Source organism: Galeopterus variegatus, unplaced genomic scaffold, assembly GCF_000696425.1.
Source record: "Galeopterus variegatus unplaced genomic scaffold, G_variegatus-3.0.2 Scaffold6857, whole genome shotgun sequence".
In the NCBI taxonomy this organism is placed as follows: domain Eukaryota; kingdom Metazoa; phylum Chordata; class Mammalia; order Dermoptera; family Cynocephalidae; genus Galeopterus; species Galeopterus variegatus.
In genome coordinates, this window is record NW_007732968.1 from 91,222 (window position 1) to 93,676 (window position 2,455).

General features: G+C 37.5%; 1 protein-coding gene across 1 annotated transcript in view; it reads right to left on the bottom strand.

Annotated features, from left to right (window-relative positions):
- Nucleotides 1-2,455, bottom strand: part of ARHGAP24 (Rho GTPase activating protein 24) — a 60,574-nt gene that overhangs the window by 34,344 nt on the left and 23,775 nt on the right. Inside the window, exon 3 of the mRNA XM_008591349.1 lies at nucleotides 276-408. Coding sequence (XP_008589571.1) covers nucleotides 276-408 — 133 coding nt within the window. The remainder of the gene's footprint in view (nucleotides 1-275; nucleotides 409-2,455) is intronic.

The window sequence follows — 2,455 nt, forward strand, 5'->3', positions numbered from 1 at the left end:
TTTTTTGAAAGATTAAATTAAATTATTTTTATTTTTATTTTGTATTAGCATATTCATTGTTACAAATCATTCCCGTATTGTTCTTTTTGATCAAAAAGAGAATCAGCAATGGCACATGAGTGTGTGTAGCAAGTCTAAATGTGCGTGACGTCAATACGCAGAAGAGTGGAAAACAACTGAAGGACAGGGCAAAGGGAGATTTACAAATTACACACTGAGCACACTGAGGAAAACCCCAAACGAAAGCCTATTTGGAAATCAATGCATCGACTCACAGCTTCCTCCTCCTTGCTGAGCAGTTTGGCGCAGGACAAAAAATCTTCATACTTCGCATAAGGAATAACTGGTTCTGGAAGTTCTCGGAGATACAGTTTAAGAAGAGATGCCACCGTGTGCACGTCTGTGTTGCTGTGGAGACAGAGATGTGAAGGTAGGCTTTGGAGTGAACTTTACACCATTTATTTTTTCATCAAATCTACATCTAAGAGTCAGAATTCTATTCGAGTTGGCGATTGAATCCATCAGTCTAGTTTTCAGGGGCACACACGAATGTATTGCCTATTAGGTGCCACCACAGGTGTGGAGAAGCAGGACACAGAAGGACACTTAGAACCCTCAGTGGGGTTTGAAGATATCTGAAAGTTCAAGCATTTTTCTTTTGTGTGTGTTTGATGAAAATACACACAAAAAAGTGTTAACTTTAGAAAACAATGAGAACATATCAGACCTTAAATAAAATATAATGCAACTTAACAAAAAACATCAAATCTACATATGTGTGTGTATGTGTTTTCAATGTCAAAATTAGTTCCTTCTGAATCCTCACTTTGTCTCTTAAAATGTTAGATTCTTTTTTGAGAAGACGTTGGTGAATGGTTATAGATACTTGAGGCATAGTATGACGTGCTGCAGCTTTTTAAGCAGAGCTCATTTTGAAGATGTTTAACTCTCAGAATAATTGCTTATCTAATTTTCTAAGATAATTGGGAATCCTTAGAGTCTTCTAGAATGAGAAGAGAAATATTACAAAAATAAACAATGAAAACTTAACATGTTCTTCACATAACCTGCATAATTTATTTTTATCCTCTGCTGAATAGCAGAGTGGCAGGATAATTTATTGAAATATTAATTTATGTTTTGTTCTCTCTATCTTCCTAGTGCCTGTTAATGAAGACGGATGACAGTAAAGACAGGAAGAGGGTTCTTTTTGTTTTGTTTTTTGTTTTTTATTTCAGGGGAGAAGTAGGAGGAGCATGAAAGGTTGATAGATTCCCTTGAATCAGCAAGAGTAGTAATGAACAAGTCTGGGGATTCTGTAAGTCGTGAGAACATACCCCTCACTCCCAGGCTATGCTGCAGGGAGCAACACATTCCCAGAGGGCTATGACTTGAGAAGATGGCATGCAGGCACTAGGATTTCCTGCCTCAGTGAATATTCTCTTATCCCCAAGGTTGTCTAGAAGCAGAGTCGACCTCACAAAACTATATGAGCTGGGGTACTGGGCTTCTTAGTCCTCAACTTTGAACTCATGGGTTGATTTCATCAGGTATTTACTGCACACCAACTCTGTATTAGGTCATATAGAAAACACAGTGGCTAGGACCCCAGGGATTAAAAAAAAATGCATTATTCTAGCCTGCTCATAACTTGTAACCTAGTGGGGACAGAAGATGTTAAGTCAATGAAAATACAAGTATGTAATTACAAAGTGTGGTGCCTGGTAATAAGGAAAATTCTTGTATGCCATCTAATAACAAGAGAGGACTAATCTAGGGTTTGGTGGGGGTTCTCTGAGGAAATGATGCTTGGGCCAAGATCTGAAGGGTGTATAAGAATGAAGTAACTGAGAGCAGAACAGAGGAAGGCATTCTGATAAAGCAAGGAAGGGAAAGAACCTAAAGTGGGAGGGAAGCTCGTGTTCTTGAAGAACTGACAAAAAGCTGGAAAGACCAGCGCTCAGGGTCGGGCTGAATAAGGTTTGAGCAGGAGGCAGCATCCTCAAGGACCATAGAACTTCACCTGCCCATGGCAGGGGCTGAGGCTTTCCATTTTGACTTTGGGGTCTGTCAGAACAGGCATATTGTTAACCATTTTGCACATGTTAAAATGAGAGAGGTGATTTAATAGGAGTTGTTTAAATTAATTAATTTTATTCTTTTCATAAATAAATAAATACATTTTTTTCTTCTAAAATTCTGAACTGATAATATAGAAAAGGTCATTTTAAAGACTGGTAAAGAAAATAAAAATCATGTCTCCAGGACATCTTGAAAACTGTGACCAAGCTCATTAGTTCATAAAAGTAATTTCCATTTTATTTTTAAAGATAGACCTAAAATAGTCTCAATGGTAAGACAAAGAAGACACTAAGGGTTTTTTTTGTTTTGTTTTTTTTCTAGAAAACCACTCTATTTCATGTCTATCGAAGCCCTCTGTTTCTCTTGCCAAATA